Source organism: Bombus vancouverensis, chromosome 10 (genome assembly GCF_051014615.1).
Source record: "Bombus vancouverensis nearcticus chromosome 10, iyBomVanc1_principal, whole genome shotgun sequence".
Taxonomy (NCBI): domain Eukaryota; kingdom Metazoa; phylum Arthropoda; class Insecta; order Hymenoptera; family Apidae; genus Bombus; species Bombus vancouverensis.
In genome coordinates, this window is record NC_134920.1 from 3,260,300 (window position 1) to 3,275,897 (window position 15,598).

Genomic DNA, 15,598 nt, shown 5'->3' on the forward strand with positions numbered 1-15,598 from the left:
ATTACAGAGCTAACGAAATTTCAAAATTTTTCATACAACTCACAAATATATTCATAAAATGTATCTACATGAGTTCGAATATTTTCGTTAGCTATTGCAATATGTGAGGACACATTGTTTAGAAACGAGACTATCGTCACATCAACTCTTGAATGTAGGAATTTGGTATACTGGTATACAATACTTTTATTAAAACACAGTTACACTTTTGTTAGAAATACAGATTGATCTTGCTTCATTTGAAGAGTGAGTCCTGTGAATAAAAAAGGGATCTTGTGAACGAATCAGAATAAACTAATGTAGCAGAAAATATACCGGTTCTGACCCCATTACTGTTGTATTTCATACACACTTGCAAGCGTTATAAAACGACACGTTCTCTCGTTCTTCCGTAATTTCCTCGTCGACGGTGTTCGCTAACGGCCTGCCCCGAGTTTCCGGCAAAATCGAACATAGTATACTTGCTATTAAAGCTAAGCCGCCGCAAAGAGTTGTTGGTCCCCACCATACAACAGCTCCTAATAAATCAGCGACATAAGGCGCGGCTACACTTCCGACATGCGACATCGCAGAATTCGTACCAACCGCGGAGTTTCTACAGACCTGTTTCGAAGCAAAATAATTTAGAGCTATCATTAATGTCATCATTTCAAACTTTACCAATATGATAATCATGATAGTCTAGTCTTGGTAACAGTGCTAATGAAATTTCAAGTGTTCCAAAAACACACATAATACATATATTTATTGAACTTGTCTAGAAATATCCAAAAGGTAGATTAAATAGTAAAAATTACGAAAATGTCTATCATAATATTTAGCGAGTAATTTTTATTGAAATAGTTGGATATAGTTAAAAGTATATTTGATGCAGTTTATTTATTAACGCTAGAACTATTGGCGACCAAAATATAGAACTCGCGTGAATGAAATTGTAGAATAATCAAGCTTTTATCTACATACTTAAAAATACAAAATATCATTTAGATCCCGTAAAATGGAAATTTGTAAAGTGTTTTTGAAAAAATTGTAGAATTGCTCATTTTATTGTAGATTGCTTTTATTTATGCTTACTATTTATGCTTACCGTGGGGAAAAGTTCCGAGCTATATAGAATAACGATGCCATAAGCAGCTGACGCGCTGAATCTACCAATTAAGGATACGGTCATAATTACATCGCTTTCAGTCGTTGGAATTGCGAGAATACAGAGTAGACATAACGTAGCTATAACATATAAACTTGTGCTTCCTGGACGTCGTCCCATAATCATTAGAATCGGTGTCGGTATCAAATAAGCTGGTATTTCGGTTAGACCCATTACCAACACGTAAATGTACCGATTTGTTGAGAAATTGTTCACATTTAACGCTGAAAGAATTGATAAAATATATTTTAAGCTTTAAGCTTTAGAACAGTTTACACGAATTCTATTTATTTGAACAAAATTTTTACTAAATGAACTCTTGTTGATTAAATCTATTTTTTTGATGTGAACTGCTATTATATATACAAAGAAATTCTAAGTAGTGGAGAGAATCACTACATTCTCATTATACATATAAAATTCAATTATATAAACTATCTCTCCTTCGATAAGTTACTATAAACAGAGTTCTACTATAAAAGTATAATTCTTTTAGATATTATAGTAGTAAGCGGAAACAGGAATAAATTTCGATCATTCGACTACCTAACGCGTAATAAGTCAGAGAAGCTGTCATCCAAGTAAAATTCGTGATAAGAATCCTCTTTCGTAATTCACTATTGCTAAGAAGCACCCAAAATCCTTTGATACTTTTATGCAATCCTTCTTTGGAATCCTTCGATTCTTGTTTTAACTCTTGTATTCGTATGGTTGGTGTCAATGACGTGCTCATTTCTGCATCAGGACTTCCTTTAGATGCTCTATCGATTAAACTCTTCGCCTCCTGTCGACGATTGTGAGCTATCAGCCATCGTGGAGATTCTGGCATAAGCCTGCAACAGTTGCAAACTACAGTTGTTCTACATATCTGCTCATTAAAATGATTTATCATAATAAGTTCCCTGAATTCTTTTAAAGATACAAACAGTATTTCTCTGAATTCAGTTTTTAATCCTATAATTCAAACAAGATTATGTCGTGAAGCAATTTCGGATAACAAACTGCTTGATCTCAGTCTCTTTGAGAAACTTCACATTATACAAAAGCAAACTTACCACAAATGTATTAGCAAAAGCAAAGCCGGTAAAGATATTGCTAATTGAATATATCTCCATTCGTGTAGCAAATAAGCTACACCTGGCACAATTACTATCCCTGTGGCATAGCCAACGTTGTAAGCAATTCCCATCCATTGTCTGTGTTTTTCATTCGCTACCTCTGTGACTGTATAACAAATAGGCTAATATATAATAATAATTAACGACCCAATAAATCAACTAATAAATATAAACCTTTAATTCATTAGTAATATTTAATTTTAATATTAATTTTGATAGCTATTGCAGCTTCCAAGGACAGAAATTTCTATAAATACAAATTGATTTAAAATCACATCGATATCACATTACTATGTGTTCCATAGTTATAATGTTATCAATTTATAGATTACTCACGTGTTGTGAAAGACGAATACTGTATGGCTGCATGACTAGCACCGTTAACTACTCTCGAGATTATAAAACCCCAATACCACGGCACGATCGCACCAGCTGGACCAGAGGTGATTAACATTATTATTCCAATAACGTAACAGATTTTTCGCCCATATTTATCTGCGATGACTCCGAACAAAGCGCTACCCAATAATTTTCCAAGGGACAAAGCCATGTGCGTGCTCGAACGGGCCGCGGTTTTGTCGCACACCAAATCCCACTAAAATTAATAATAAAGTCGATTATTCATAATTTCCCATTATAATCAAGTCACTGGTTATCCTATCTACATAAAAGTTCTTACTGGAATGCAACATACTCTTTTATAAAATAAGATCTTTTGAAATACTGTCTGAGAAAAATAATTATAAAAAAAAGTATAAAAAACGTATAAAAAAAATCCAGTTCTTTCAGTTTTGCCTACAAAAACTCCAGTTTTCCAATTTTGCCTATAAAAAATTCCAGGATACGACAAAAAATTCAAAAAATTTGGAAATAAGACTTCGAAAATTTGTTTTTCGGCGAAGCAAGATTCCTCATCCATTTTTCTCGCAAGTAAGTATATTATAATCATAACTTTTATTTTTAAATGTAATTGATTACAATTTCAATACTATTGAAGGATATTGTGTGTTATGAATGAAATATATATTCATTCAAGAAAATCGTTATTCCTTTAAGAATTTTAACGTGCTCCGAATTTTTGAGCGGGAGTGAATCGATACTAACAGATGTCGCCGTGAGTATTGGACACGATGGAAACGACTTTCTGGCAAGGATAAGGGAACTTTAAGGAAATTGAATATAAGTAACTTCGGATAATAGTGTTACGACTTACGGCTATATCTAATTAGTGAAATGTAATACTCACATCTTGCACGAGAGAAGTTCCATCGATATCATTTGCGAAACTCCTTACTTCACAGGAAATCGACTTAGGTAGAGGATTCGACATTTTATATTCTAACGCTTTCTCGAATCCAATATACGCAAAGTCTTCATAATTATAATCGTACATAGTACATGAAGTGGTCGATGAGATGTTTCTTATTTCTTCGTCCGTCCAATTCGCGGCAGTCAAACTTGGTATTGCACACCAATGTGTGGGAGTCTGTGAAACATAATTCTTATTCATCTAATCATATATGTATATTTTTATATAGAATCCTATCACTTTTTTATTCCAGGACTATGATCGCTATATAATATTTTTTTTATTAATATGGTACAGTGGCTACAAGAAGTATTGGCATGTCATTATATTTATTATAATATTTAAATACTAATTGATTAAGTTTGATTACTTGTTAATTGTTACCGTACCACTTTTAGTATTTGGTACTTTGATATGATTACTAAAATTTGAAACGTATATAGAACTTGATAAAAAGAATTTTCGTTGAAAAATAATGATATGTGCGAATAGTTTTTGTAGTTACTAAGTGTAAGTTAAGTTTACTTCGGCAATAAAGATATAAGACATGGAGTGCATCCCATTGAATATCGTCGGTGTCAGTGTAAAAATGAATATTATCCATAAAAAGCTGGACCCATATCCGAGTTTATCAAGCGCTTCGAGCAGCGGATCCGTGTCTTTCATTCTTCCTCTATCATTACCTCCATTGGCGGGCATGTTTTCTCTAGAAATCATACGAAGGTAAATAATTTCATACTTTTGGAAAACAGGCATCGACAAATTTGTTATGATTATAATCAATGTGTTTTTGTACGCAACATTTATAAAATACGATTTTGAAAAAAGTTACAGACCATCATTTAATTTTCTAATCAAATCTATAAGAAAATATGAAGAAGAAATTATTAACGATTATATTCGCTGCAACATCGATCACACCATAAATACAATCAATAGTCGCTCATTTTTTAATCATAAAATCAACTAACTGCCACTCATAGTTCTATATTGTATCTCATTATTCTCTCATTTTTCACAAACTTTTGTCAATATGTAGTACTGTTTTGATGACACTGTCACATTGCAATTATTTTCATCGTATTTTCACTCTGATAAGCATACTATATTAGTTCGAATAACAACAATTCGATCGCTTTAAGTTTAAATGGATCACACTATCCGCTTGTCGATTTACGCTCACCAATTTCGCAATTGGTTAATTACCAATACAATTTCGGATAAATTTTTCAACGTTTCTTGGATCGAAGGTCTCCGTACGATCGTATACCAGCGACTGACGATTGACAGCTGTTTCCTCCGCCACGTATCGAGATAAGCAAGTTTCTAAACAGGTATAGGTATAGCGACATTATGTATGTCGATACCGATGTCCATTTTGTGATAATGATAATCTCAGCTGATTTACTTACATGTGTAAGTGTCTTCGTATTCTAAATAGTATATTGTTATGCTATAAGTTTATAATTCTTTCGACAATTTTGTATAATTTAGCATTATTTCCTGTTCCTTTATCAAAAACGTTTTCAGACTTCTTCATAACAGATTTCTTAATTTTAGTTTTTTTTTTTTTTGTTATAGAGTTCTATTTTATCGAAGTTGAATATTAACTGTACAGATTTTTGGATTTAGTAGAACTTAAAATTTATTTGCAACTCGTTCAACACTTATCTAGAATTTTTATATGAAAGGGAACACATCAGTACTTAATTACCGATCTCCACTGATGTTACTTCTATCTGCATATTTGTCTTTAAACGATATGTGTCTGCAAGTAAATGGTTTTTGAGTGTTCATAAAATTAAGATTTACAATTGAGAAATTAGAAATTTATCTGAAAATCTATACTGCAAAATAAACTACATTGACAAATGTATTAAAAGAGTTGTGAATGCAAAAATACACTTTTCCATTGAGCTCTTCGATTAAAAAATTATTATTACAATAAACGTTGTAATGAAATGACACAATGTTGAAAATATTTTTGTAAAGGAAACAGCTGACAGCATATTCTACATTGTACAACGACAATAATGTCATTATTTGTCGCCTACGGGGCAATACGAAACGGTTGGTACATCACTGGAATAATTATCAGATCCATCGAATGCATTTACTTACAACTTATCAGACGAGAAAGCTTATTAGAATGTTACGAGATATCAAATTTACGCGCTCAACGTAGGCGTATATACGGTTTACAAGCATTATGTCGCGAAGAGAAAAGAGATGATTTGATTGCGTACATTTTGTGGCAGCGAAAACACACGAACGAATTGTTTTAATTCACGTTGCTATCTGTTATCTTGTTGAGAATCGGTTGAGCAATACTGGCACTCGCTGTAAAACGTTTTGGCTGCCGAAGTTCTTGGCACTGATTGAGAGGAAAATAGTTCTGTAGACTTCTTGAATGTGAAAAAAAAGAAAAAAACGAAACATTCGCCGATTGTTCCGATTTTAGAAGCCGTTTTTCTTTTAAAATTCAATCTTCGCTTATCATTACATATAAATTAGAGCGGCTGACGAAAATATTTAAACTCTTATCATAGGGAACTTTTGTACCAATATTGTACTTATTATATAAAACATTTTGAAATTTCATTAACACTGTAATTAGACACGATTATTGTGATTACATTGGTCAAACTTGGAATCCATTTGAAAATGTATATAGAAATTACGAGATATGTACTGTCAAAATATGTCAAGTAAAAAATCAGTATACAGCACGTACAATATACAGCTTGAACGTGCATTAAGTATCTTAAGACTTACTAATACAATTCATAATCGACTGTTTAAATAGTATTATGATGTCATATAGACATATACTTGTTTTAGGCATCTTGTAGCATCCATCTACGTTCGTTTCCACATTTGTTTCAAACTTTACCAATACGATTATGACAGTCTCGTTACAGTGCTAACAACATTTTTAAGTGTTTCGTATAACACACATAATATATTCTCAAAATGTTTCTAAATGTTTTGTGAGCCCCTAAATATCCAACTACACGTCAAGTATTTTTCTTATTATTAAATATTATTAATAAATATTATTACATTTCTCTTTCATTTAAAATCTTAAATCAACGAAATCGTGTTTTCTCGAATTTCGTCGATTTTTACAACGATCACCGAATCGACGAATAATCGAAGCAGATTATCGACCATTTATTTCCATTATTTAGTTATAGCTGTTTGATCGCACATATTTAATTGCTTTCATACTTTTGCGCTCGCGAAGTTCAACGTCCTTGAGATTAATTTCGCGTCGCGGTTTTTCAGTGGCGTTTTCCGCATAGACCGAGACAGGAAAGATCCGACTTGAGCGTATTATTAGAAGCACGATGAATTGTTTTTACAGGGGCATAGACGAGTTGACATAGTTACGATTACGACGTCTTCTACTTCGTCGATTATCTTTTTATTAGGAACTAATAATAGACGCTCTTAGCTCTAAGACTCGCCACGGTGGCAATTATTCGCCGTTAACTTCCAAACAAAAGCGAAAAAGTTCATCCGAAAAAATACGAAAATACGGTTTCAATCACGATCATCTTCCGCCGTGCATTTTTGATTCTTCCATTATTTATATATTATATACAGTCGCAGAGACAGAAATAAATGGACGGGTAGACTGGGAGTAAATGCCAATGAAGCTTAATTGTTATATGCTAGAATTTTATTTATTTTATATCCGTACAGGACACATAGGTTATTTAGTAGATAATTGAAAATAATAATAACATTCTGATGTAAACAAGTTGCATTTAACGAAACTTCATTGATACATGTCTCCACTTGTCCACTTATTTTTATAATAACTGATAGTCAATAATAAATTCTCTTTGGACATTTATATCTACTTTATCTCCTGAATTGAAATAACGCTATCTACTGAGAATCGATATCACAATTTTATCTCAAGTCAAGTAAAGCAATAAACTGTTCATCAGTCTTGGTCTATTTCTAAAAATTAGCCGCTTAGAAACGAAAATCAACATTCGATTAATTTCGTACTGTATTCAGACGACTTTGAATTGCAAATATTTATATTATTCATTGACTTGTACTCGTCGCACCATGGGAACGTTGTACACTAAATGGAAAAATGAGTTTGCTATATGATACAATGCTCTTATCCAGGCATCGACTTTGTATCTAATTTCTCTCGCGATTGGGAAGGCTTCTCTTGGTTCTTCGAGCTCCATTATACTGCAAAGAAACAAATTTTAGTTAAATTTATTCTGTTAATTTGCACATGCTTCATACCTGCTATATTCCATTCAAATATACTATAACTTATAACATCATCAATTGACTAGATTCAAAGATGACACAGATATTCGACATAAGTTATTATCGTGGGTGTAATCAGCAATTAAACAACTATGTCTACAAAGTATTTACAAAGATTCACAAAATTATTACGTACCCATCCGTTTCTGGTTCCTCTTTATTTCGATTAGTACAGGTGTACATGTAGCAAGCTGGATAAGCGCTCGTTGTCGTTACTTTATGAAATTGGCCTGTTTGTATTTGAATCGATGATCCTTTCGAGACCACGATATATCTCTGTTCCTCATCGCTATATGTTATTTCACCTTCGAGGACAGTCAGTGTGACGTTGGTGAAGTTCTTAGAGATATAATTGTCTAGATACATGCCTGGGAAATCAGCGACGAAAAGAACATCGGTATCGTTGGACCAAGTGTAAACGTGTTGCTGAATTTCTTCCAACTTGTATCTGAATAGTAAATAAAGCAATAAATATCATAATTTTGTTATTTATATGAAAATATTCGTTCCTTGAAAACGCTCTTTACTAGGGTAGTTTAATTCATAAATCATTAGATAAGTAAATTATGTTTATACCTGTACGAACTATATTGCGAAAGAAGGGGCATTAAGAAAGAAACAGGCTGAAACGGGTGCCAATCTACTGTTAGCATATCAACATTTGGATCAAACATCCTCTGTTGGAATCTTCCGTTTAGCGAACACCACACGTCGATGTAGATGCTTAAATTCGATGACAGTCGCGACCATTTCGGTTTTCTGTCGCGTTGGAAGTCACTCTCGAAAAGCTGATCTTCTTGTTTAATTAAATTATCCTATAAATATTATATTACTCTCTACAGCATAAATTGCATGTGAAACTTACTGATCGTATGCGTCGTTATAGATGTGAATCTCTCTTTTCTTATTTACTAAGAATTCACATTCTCAAACATTACATAATTCGATGATACGGGTGTATCGATAAGATAACACTTACTCTTAAACAGGAAGCGTATTGTATGACCATATCGCCGTGTTTCTCCCATCGATTGGTTTGCACCCATGCTTTAGGATCCAAATAACGATCCTCGTTACTGACGTTATCGTGAATCTTAATTACGACTAGTACAGTATCCCAAACGTGCACCATCATGTCCCAAGAATATCCATACATTCCTGGTACCCAGTTATTGTAACCCTAATAATAATGAAAAAAGGAATTATTGAATATCAAAAAATTGATGTAAACGGTTCGTGTAATCAGGAACATATTATTAGTGTACCTTCGTGATAAAATGAGAGTATGGTAAGAAAAACTGCAAGAATACATGGAATAGTAATAGAGAAACTACGAACTTTTGCTTCTTCGTCACTCTAGTCGATTTGCTGCTGATTCCTTTGACATGTTTACGAGTAATTGTAGAGCTTATCGAGTTTGTACCTTCTTGGTTTCCATCATCGATCGATGATCCGTTGCCAGTTTCATCATTTATTTCATCGTACGATTCTTTTATTCGCTCCATCGCAATTTTCTTATAGTTTCTTATCTGTTGACTTTTCTTAGAAAATGAACGAGCATAATTACGTTTGATGAAAGTTCCGAGCCTTCGAGGCCAATTTGGATTGCAAAACAGAGGCATCGTTGCAAGGCACACTAATGGAAACATTCCTGAGAATAAACACTGAAATTAATAATGCACATAGAATTTCGTTTGCCTTGGGATATTATTATTACCGAAACGAAATTACTCACCGATGCTGAATAATCGAGAGTTCATTAAGTGGAAAGCTGTACAAAAGATCATTGCAGGAATTCGAGTTTTATCGAACAGCATCCAAAATCCAACCGTGAGGTCAAAGATAAATCCAAACCAGTGAACTATGAAAAAATCAGTTTGCTTGGTGGTCAAAAATAATCTGAAATGGTGCAATACTATTTTATCGACTGGTAAAATTCTATCGGCTGTCTACCTCTGATAAGAGTATAGTTTTCATGTATTTTCGAACTTAGATACGTTCGGTTCTTAATTATACCTACTTGAACGGACTGAAGACCCAATGCTGCGATAAATTCGTCATGGCGTAACCCGATAGCCATTCTGCGCCAGATTTTTTCAATCCAGCTAAGAAATATAGTGCAAAAAATTGAAATTTTAGAATGAAATAGTTCCATAATGGTGCAGTTTTCTCGGTAACTTTCATTTTAGTAGCATCCAATGCACTGTAAGAGAACACTTCGTCAATTTCTAGCATTAAATAATTAGTAGACATAGAACTGCCCAAGTTGTACAGATTTATAAATTAAATATTTTATAAAGAAAATCAGGAAAAATTGCAGAGAAAACGAGAAGAAAAATTTTCATTTATTGTTTAGGCCATAAAATTGATATTTTTTAGTATTAAATTAATATCTGCAATGATTCTGACTCATATCAGTCAATTTTCTCATTCAGATTTTCTTTCAAACTCACAAGTACTTGTTAGCCTCCGTACCCCAGAAGAGAATAGCAACGATCCCATAAAGATACGTGTGATTGTTCCAGTAGCTTTTATCCAAGAGGAAGATGTACCAATATGGAATCACGAAACAGGCACAAGCTACTTTGAACCGCGAACCCAGCATAATTCCAAAAGCACCAATCCACATTATCGCATAAATTAATATCATCCATGGCAGTGAGGGAGCTTTCATTCCGTGAATTAATGGGAAATGACACTCCATAGGATCTCCCCATTTTATGTCTATATCTGCTAATCCACGTTCTTCTACCACGTCCAATACCATGCATAGTCCTAGACAATGTTATTTAAGTAAACATAAAACTAAGTATAAATTTGTATTACCTCTTATGTTTTATGTTAACAAATAGATTGCCCATCTATTTTTGTTAACCATTATATTATATCTTAAAATAACTAACCAAAAAGTGCTCTGACAACTCCTAAACTAGCTGGATCAGTTGGTCGATACAAAAGCGCTGTGAATTTTTCAAAAGACGAAAGATCGTTCAATTTGAATCCACATAGTCTTTCGAACTTATCTTCAATCGTACGTGCTGAGAGTTTCTGTTTACCATCTTTCTTACATTCACTTTCAGTTTCTGCACAGGGTTGGGAAGTTGCTAATTGTCTGCTTTTCCTCCACATAACTATTGAACTGAAAGTAAAAATACTAAGCTTTACATCACAAAAGCTTTACATGAGCTTTACATAACACAAACATATTCTTTAAACAACAAAGTTACTTCTTTTCAACCACTCTTTTTGACATTATCACCTACAATACGAGAACATGAACGTACCAATCAATCGATAAAAAATATTAAAGAATTGATCCGCAAAATTCGATCGAGGCGAGTCGAAACGCAATGAAGTTCGCTGAACTTTAACTTCAAACTTTGAATCTGAACAGAAAAGAGACTGAAACTGATAAGAGATCGAATGAAAGCAAATATATCGCGAACCGATGCGAAGAGTAAAGCGAAAGTATTCGATTTAACTTACCGAGGAGCGGCGTGTTTAAGCTAGAGTAGATGAAACCGGTCCGATGACGATGTATCGAAGGTTGCTGGACTTCTGCGCGTCGCAGCTGCAGGACTAGTCACTGAAGAAGAAATTCCGGAGGCTGAGAGAGAGCAGGAGCACCGTCGCCAGGCAACGTGCTCGATTATTGACCCGCGCCCGCGCAATAATAATATATATTATCGGGCATTCTTGTGCATTGTGCTCAGGTTTATCGATGCACACTGTCGGTCGATATTTAAAAAATGCATCGTCATCTGCTTCTGCTTCGTGTGTAACCGAAAGAAAACGAAATTTGCTTCAGTATATTTTGTAAAGTGGATGGATACCTATGTAAAGTGTCGATTGTTCGCTTCGACGATTTTACTGGACTAAATTTATCGATTTTTTCACTATGTTTACGCGATGAAGAAAATTAAAAATTTTATATAACGGACGAGTTCCGTAATCGGCATAAGTTTCAGATATTGGGAAGTTTAATGTGGAAGATACTAGAGTGCTCCGAATTAATTTATGGAGTTTTCTCAGGTTTATACGATTGAGCAAAGTTATGGTATTTTCTAAAATTCTGTGAAACGTAAAGAAAGTTTGTGAAAGCCAGGAGAATGTTTCATAGCAATTGGAACGTTGGTTAACTGGTTGAATTGTACGTTGCGTCGTTATACTCGTTTAAAAATAAATTATCGACATCCGCTTATCTCCGCCATTGTCAGTACACTATGTAATTATATAACAAGGTCTGACAAATTTACGTATTTTCTTATTGCGTGACTAGCGTTAGAGAGCAATAGTGTATTTTCTATTTTTTAATATTTACTTTTATTATTGTGCTAGATATAAAGAAACAATTCTATCATAAATAATGTTTGCAAAGATAACTAACATTATCTTTCAGTATATATGTTTCAGTACATATGATGAAAGATACGATATATGTGGCTTATAAATAATAACCTATCTTAGTCATCGAATAAGATACAAGAGGGGTGCGAGAATATTAGATTCTCAAAGATAGACTATTATTTCCAAAATCCTTACTTTTCATCAAGAAGGTCCTATGGGATCTCGCTACGCTCTTACTATTAATCCGAATCGTTTCTACCACAACGCATCGCTTAACCCTTTCCTTTCATCAAATTGATGAATCAGTAACACATTTATTCATTCATTTCATCAATCTATCGAATTTAACTTGCATGAAAAATTGTCGTTGCATCTTAGAAATACTTCTTGTGTTCGAAATGGTTTTATAGTCTAAAAATAGATGCAGTTTTAAGTCATGTACGTAGAGGAATAGTATAACGATATACAATTCGTATTAGAGAACAACGATTACGCAGTTTTTGAATGAGGCAACGAAGTCTTTTTGGTCTCGCAGCTGGGGTGTTTCTAATGAATGGACGTAACTTCGCGTTCAAAATCCCCAACGGCCGTTTTAAAGCCGTAAAACAAAGGACTGATTTATTTCAGCACGCCCCTCAATCTGTCTCCGTGGACCACTTTTGATTAGTGCTGCCTCTTCAAGGTTCAAGGCTCCAAAACTACCATTTCATAATGGATCTCGGCCCCTCTTGTATTCCTCGATACGTCTTAGAGACAAAAACACCAAATGTAGTTATATACGTTTACAACACGTTCTAATACATCACAAATAAAAATTCAATATCAACTGGATACGAATTTAAAACGCTGTATCTAAAAAAGTTAAAAATATCTGAAGAGTCTCGATCTTTTACACACATACGAAATCACTAGTTTCGTTTTTCTTTTACTTTTTCTATCTTTTCTATCAAAGTAATTTTGTTATCGTCACGGCTCACTTCAAACATTTATTTATACTTCTGAATAAAGTACTGTACGACTCAGGCAGAAAAATATTTTACATTCAAGTATGTGTAAGTGAAAAAAGAAATGCAAAGCTTTTTCGCCTGAGATTTTGATTTTTGGAAAGAATTGAGTTTGAAATGAACACTTCGACACATTGTCGATAGCCATATTGAACGTTCCCTTGAAATTTACGAATTTGTATTCTCGATTTTCCTCAGTAGATAACCAATTTGAAAAAACCTTTTCCCTTCATTTTCAATTTATTTATATACGTATAACGACCTCTTGCGCGGATATAAAACCTATAATAGGACATTCAATATTCATTAAATGTACTACCATAAAAAAAAACACTTCCTCTTCTTCGGTTCTCCATTGGAAAATGGAACGCGACGGGACACGTGAGCGAGGAAATTAACGCCGTTATTTGCTCACGGGAACCCATAAGAACCCCATCAACCCCCGCGTAATATTTGCCGAACTTATTTGTTCAGGAATATGAATCAGTCCACCTGGAAACGGCCAAAATGAGGGATGGAGAAAGAAGTCGAACGAAGAGGAGAAGAGGCGAAAGGAGATCCGCGATTGTCGTACGTATTTGCCCGGCTATTTATCACGGTTTATTATTTCCTATTGTCGATGGAGTCACGCATTGTTGGCGAACGAGAAGGGCCGCGGCGAATTTCTAAAACCGTGTCCGATCGAATTTGCATATATCGCCCGGGATGCGTGTCTGGCGTCCGATTACAGGCCCTATTAATTGCGGTTCCGCATTGTTCTCCCCGATAACGTACTCTGATATCGAGTTCTAGCCCTCGTTCGCTCCTCCTTCTTCTCCTTGACTTCATTTTTCCAGCTTGCTTTCGATTGTCGATTTAGTTAAGAATGACGCTTTTCATTTTGACGTGATGTTCATTTACGAAGAAATTAACGCTTTGAAATTCTGATCGTGATAGATTAACAAGTGTGAAAAGGTAAAATTCCTTTTTAGAGCTTTCAGTTTGCCTTTAGTTGTTGGACATTTAATGGTGCAATTTGTGATTTTTATTCGGCGTCGTTCTTTCCTGAAGAAATTCATAGGTTGTAATTTTGGTCGTGACAGATTTGAGAAGCGTGTGAATGAAGTTTCTTTTTTGAGTTGTTCAGCTTAGCCTTAGTGGTTAAATATTCGAGGGTGTAACTTTTGATTTTTATTGAACCACGTTCTTTCATGAAGGAGTCAATATGCTGTGAAAGATTTTAGAGGTGAAAGGAATATTGTTCCTTCTTTGAGTTTTCATTCTTATCGAACAATGTTGCTGTTAATGATACTGATACTTGTCAAAAGTAATGTAGTTGTCATTTATGTAACAAACTGAAGGGAATGAAAGGTTTGTACGGTTCACTATAGTAGCCACGTTATTCTCAAAATCTCGATGAAAAGTGTAATCCTCACTGCATTAGATTAATGCATATTCATGTGAAGAGTAGAAGAATCAAAGGATATTGCGGACAACTCTTTACGCTTGAAGGGACAATAGCGTGGATGTAACGCGTATCCGATATTATGTAACTCATATTCATTGTGTTCAAGAGTTTCTTTATGCAACAAAAACATATTACTCAAGAAAGAATTATTCCAATAAATTCAATCACTTGTTTCCATCAATATCGTAATCACAGAAACTTTAAAGAAAATTGTCCCATGTTTAAAATTTCTTTCATCTAAATTTCGAGAACATATAATCTACACCTTATACATTTTTTTGAAATTGAAATTTCAAACTATGTACATTGGTGATCTAAGAGTGAACGTTTCCCCATAAAGAATTCCACTAGTAACGATCTTTACGCAGCAAGTCTAAATAGCAAAAGGGGAGGAGGGATGGATGAAGTGGGCAAAAAAAATCCGGCATAAAATTAACAGTATACAGCTTGCAGAATGCAGTTTGTTGCTCACCGGCAATATTTCACGATGGCCTCTCCCGCGAAGAGAGAGAGAGGGTTCGTTCTTGAGGGGGTTGTTTAACAATGGAACCCTTTACCCAGCCCCTAGCGCCCAGCCAACATCCATACATCATCATTCATACTGAAAAAAAACCTGGGGGCACCTATAGCAGCCTACAGTGGAGGGGCCTTCGAAATTTCAAAGTACCCAGTACGCATCAAGTACTTTCTAATGCTACGCTGGATTTTTCGTTTGCCTTGTTCAGGAAGCTTGAGTTGCACCTCTAATAGTAACAAGTTTCATACTTGTCCCTGTGAATGGTTTAATTTTGCAATAATACTGACTTAGATATTCATAAGGACACGTTAAAAAAATTTAGGATATTGTATGAATGAACGAAACAAGTTTAAGGAAACTAAATAAAATTTATAGAGTTTTTTATTTCCATACATGTAATACACTAC

The 15,598-nt window shown here is 34.3% G+C and overlaps 2 protein-coding genes across 7 annotated transcripts; both read right to left on the bottom strand.

The window, feature by feature from the left end:
- Nucleotides 1-98: 98 nt before the first annotated feature.
- LOC117159184 (organic cation transporter protein) lies at nucleotides 99-4,871 on the bottom strand. Of its 5 annotated transcripts, none has more exons than XM_076621997.1 (9): nucleotides 4,781-4,871; nucleotides 4,100-4,280; nucleotides 3,512-3,751; nucleotides 2,602-2,860; nucleotides 2,203-2,371; nucleotides 1,694-1,980; nucleotides 1,088-1,371; nucleotides 353-603; nucleotides 99-253 (listed from the first exon to the last, which is right to left on the bottom strand). In XM_076621997.1, the coding sequence occupies exons 2-9, from the start codon at nucleotides 4,271-4,273 to the stop codon at nucleotides 190-192; spliced, it is 1,728 nt and encodes a 575-aa protein (XP_076478112.1). In that variant the 5' UTR covers nucleotides 4,274-4,280; nucleotides 4,781-4,871; the 3' UTR covers nucleotides 99-189. The 5 variants fall into 5 exon arrangements, with proteins under 5 accessions (XP_076478112.1, XP_076478111.1, XP_076478110.1 ...); XM_076621996.1 differs by having other exon boundaries at nucleotides 4,758-4,863; XM_076621995.1 differs by lacking the exon at nucleotides 4,781-4,871 and adding an exon at nucleotides 4,546-4,678.
- Nucleotides 4,781-12,021, bottom strand: GC (gamma-glutamyl carboxylase). Of its 2 annotated transcripts, XM_033338788.2 has the most exons (12): nucleotides 11,363-12,021; nucleotides 11,161-11,284; nucleotides 10,780-11,015; nucleotides 10,330-10,651; nucleotides 9,897-10,079; nucleotides 9,612-9,775; nucleotides 9,142-9,527; nucleotides 8,856-9,056; nucleotides 8,453-8,691; nucleotides 8,013-8,324; nucleotides 4,987-7,792; nucleotides 4,781-4,900 (listed from the first exon to the last, which is right to left on the bottom strand). In XM_033338788.2, the coding sequence occupies exons 3-11, from the start codon at nucleotides 11,003-11,005 to the stop codon at nucleotides 7,633-7,635; spliced, it is 2,193 nt and encodes a 730-aa protein (XP_033194679.1). In that variant the 5' UTR covers nucleotides 11,006-11,015; nucleotides 11,161-11,284; nucleotides 11,363-12,021; the 3' UTR covers nucleotides 4,781-4,900; nucleotides 4,987-7,632. The 2 variants fall into 2 exon arrangements, with proteins under 2 accessions (XP_033194679.1, XP_033194677.1); XM_033338786.2 differs by lacking the exon at nucleotides 11,161-11,284.
- Nucleotides 12,022-15,598: the final 3,577 nt, after the last annotated feature.

Excerpts from the sequence above, each read along its gene's own strand:
- LOC117159184 (XM_076621993.1), bottom strand. The coding sequence starts at position 4,330 with ATGCCTGTTTTCCAAAAGTATGAAATTATTTACCTTCGTATGATTTCT. Across the intron at positions 2,372-2,601 it reads GTATTCGTCTTTCACAACAC|TCACAGAGGTAGCGAATGAA; the intron begins GTGAGTAATCTA and ends TTTGTTATACAG. Across the intron at positions 1,372-1,693 it reads TCTGACTTATTACGCGTTAG|CGTTAAATGTGAACAATTTC; the intron begins GTAGTCGAATGA and ends CAATTCTTTCAG.
- GC (XM_033338786.2), bottom strand. The coding sequence starts at position 11,005 with ATGTGGAGGAAAAGCAGACAATTAGCAACTTCCCAACCCTGTGCAGAA. Across the intron at positions 8,692-8,855 it reads AATACGCTTCCTGTTTAAGA|GATAATTTAATTAAACAAGA; the intron begins GTAAGTGTTATC and ends TAATATTTATAG. Across the intron at positions 8,325-8,452 it reads TCGCAATATAGTTCGTACAG|ATACAAGTTGGAAGAAATTC; the intron begins GTATAAACATAA and ends TTTACTATTCAG.